General features: G+C 33.6%; 1 protein-coding gene across 1 annotated transcript in view; it reads right to left on the bottom strand.

Moving 5' to 3' along the window:
• LOC106867383 (WD repeat and HMG-box DNA-binding protein 1) overlaps window positions 1–2,719 on the bottom strand; it is a 38,985-nt gene that overhangs the window by 15,132 nt on the left and 21,134 nt on the right. Inside the window, exons 13-14 of the mRNA XM_052971559.1 lie at window positions 1,372–1,559; window positions 612–693 (exon numbers count right to left, since the gene is read on the bottom strand). Of these exons, the coding sequence (XP_052827519.1) occupies window positions 612–693; window positions 1,372–1,559 (270 nt within the window). The remainder of the gene's footprint in view (window positions 1–611; window positions 694–1,371; window positions 1,560–2,719) is intronic.

Below are 2,719 nucleotides of genomic sequence, written 5' to 3'. Positions count from 1 at the left end.
TATATATAAATAAATAAATAAATGGAGTTAAACGCAGGTATTATTCAAATTCTTTTACTTCCGACACATGTTTCGAAGATATCACTGGTATTATTCCAAAGGAATATAATGGTGTAAAACAATGTAATCTTCTCTTCAGGGAAATGGAGAAATGAAACTCGTCAATAAGACATTTTAACAGAAAATGATGGATATGTAGTGATTAACTGAACACTATTGAGTTTGTTTCAAAATAATGTTAGACGATATAACGTCAAAGGTAGCCTATAGAAAGTGGGGGGGTAAAAGAAAAAAAAACAAATAAATGAGAAGTATATAACTATATGTATATTAAATAAAACCATATAGACTTAGAAAAAGATATATTTAGTGAATGTGAAATAATAAGAAGAAATTTAATGTTTAAATTATATATAAGTTCTGAATTAAAATCTGTCACCAAACATTAGTTACAACTCATGTTCCTGACACTAGCTTAATGATAACTAAGTTATTTTACTAAATTCTTAGTTATATTTAAAATGATTGAAAGAAACATAGAGCATCTCAGTAGAAATATGGTAACAAAATTATTATTAACATTAGCAGAAAATTATTATATGATTATTTACCAAAATTTCTTCTTCCTCTGGTAGAGTAATGGACCATTCTTTGGAATTATCCCAGGCTGCAAAGTGTAAACACGTCAGCTTGCTACAAAAAGAAGACACAAAATCTAAGAACATTCAAATATGCTTTATTATGATAAAAATTAATAAGATGGCAGGCTGGCAAAATTATTAGCAAAATGCTTGACAGTGTTTGTTCCAGCTTTAAATTCTGAGTTCAAATTCTCCTGAGGGCAACTTTACCTTTCATCCTTTCAGGGTTGATAAAATAAGTAACAGATGAACAATAGACTTAATACTAGCTGCACCCGTGCTGTCAAAGATGACGGCTAATTGTAGTAATTTATATATGAATATGGATGGTAAATCAAATTAATACACTTGTCAATGTTTTCTAGTGGTTGTCTTTTGAGATGTGACATCAATCATTCTTTGTTACTGAAAGAACGCTGGTTCACACATACAAACATTCACATACTTCCCTTGTACACGCACACACATACACACATATACTCACACAGAGTTGAAACGCTGTTTGATTTTTCTTTTCAGTGCTGAATGTTAACCATCCCAGTGTGATTTGAACTCAGAACACAAAAATGGAGCTGGGAAACAAGAAATACAAAGCATGGTGTCTAACACTCTGATGATGTTATCAATTTGTCACCTATGATGACAGTGATGATGACGATGATGATGATGAGGGTGGTGGCGACAACGATGGTGATATTAAGTTAAAACATGTCTAAACATATGAACTGACCTGCGGCCAGATTCTTCATCATTTGGACTCCCCAAAAGAACACATTCTTTGGAAATGTCCGCCATGGTGTAGCCGACGTTGTTGTTGAGATGCATCGAATGATGCACTGCAGTGTCATGGAATTCTATATCAATGGAGTTCTCGCCATCTGCATTATATTGCTTCACGATGCCAACCGAGTTCCATTTCTGCAGAATATAAGGAAGATGGAAGGTGGGTGAGATAAAAAAAAAACTGAGTTGGCGGGGGAGGATTGAAAATGAAAAAAATGAAAAAATGAAAAAAAGCAAAAAGTAAAAAATGAAAAAAAGTAAAACAAAAAATTCAGAGAAAATCAGATAGAAACATGGAAAAATAAAAATAAAAAAAAAAGAAATAGCTACATTTTTTTACCCTTATCTTTTACTGTTTCTTTGTTTCAGTCGCTGGAAGACTATTGATAAGGTTGCAAAACGCAACAAAAATTTTAGGAAAATAAAAATAAGAAATAAGTGGAAATTTTACCGGTGACTGTGTTAAATTTTAAGGCACAATAAGAAAATGACTCTCCCCAGACACAACAGAATATGTATAAATATATATTCACATATCCATATATATATATATATATATATACACACATACATAGGCATACTCACACACATATACATATATAAACATATGTACACATACATATACCTACATACATGAATGTATGTATATGTATATGTGTACGACTGAATGGTAAACAGGATTATGTTTCGAAATTATGGTTTCATTTAATCAATCTTTTGGCTGTCTGTAAATATTACTTGCACATGGATAAACCTACGAGACCACACAGTGAATATAACACTTATATGTTTTGTTACAACTAAACAGAAACGTTGTAACTATCTAGACAGTCAGACAGAGAGGAAGAAAGGTATGTAAGTATGTATGCATGTATGTACAAACACAAATTTTGTCAGAATGTTGATTATAAGTTAAATGATTTATTTATTTATACATACATAGACATACATGTTGTTGTTGTTGGCACTCCGTCGCTTACGACGACGAGGGTTCCAGTTGATCCGATAAACGAAACAGCCTGCTCATGAAATTAACGTGCAAGTGGCTGAGCACTCCACAGACGTGTACCCTTAACGTAGTTCTCGGGGATATTCAGCGTGACACAGTGTGACAAGGCTGACCCTTTGAATTACAGGCACAACAGAAACAGGAAGTAAGAGTGAGAGAAAGTTGTGGTGAAAGAGTACAACAGGGTTCGCCACCATCCCCTGCCGGAGCCTCATGGAGCTTTAGGTGTTTTCACTCAATAAACACTCACAACGCCCGGTCTGGGAATCGAAACTGCGATCCTATG

This window comes from Octopus bimaculoides, chromosome 11 (genome assembly GCF_001194135.2).
Source record: "Octopus bimaculoides isolate UCB-OBI-ISO-001 chromosome 11, ASM119413v2, whole genome shotgun sequence".
In the NCBI taxonomy this organism is placed as follows: Eukaryota; Metazoa; Mollusca; class Cephalopoda; order Octopoda; family Octopodidae; genus Octopus; species Octopus bimaculoides.
The sequence above is the reverse complement of the archived record's forward strand: the minus strand, read 5'-3'. Positions and strand labels throughout refer to the sequence as shown.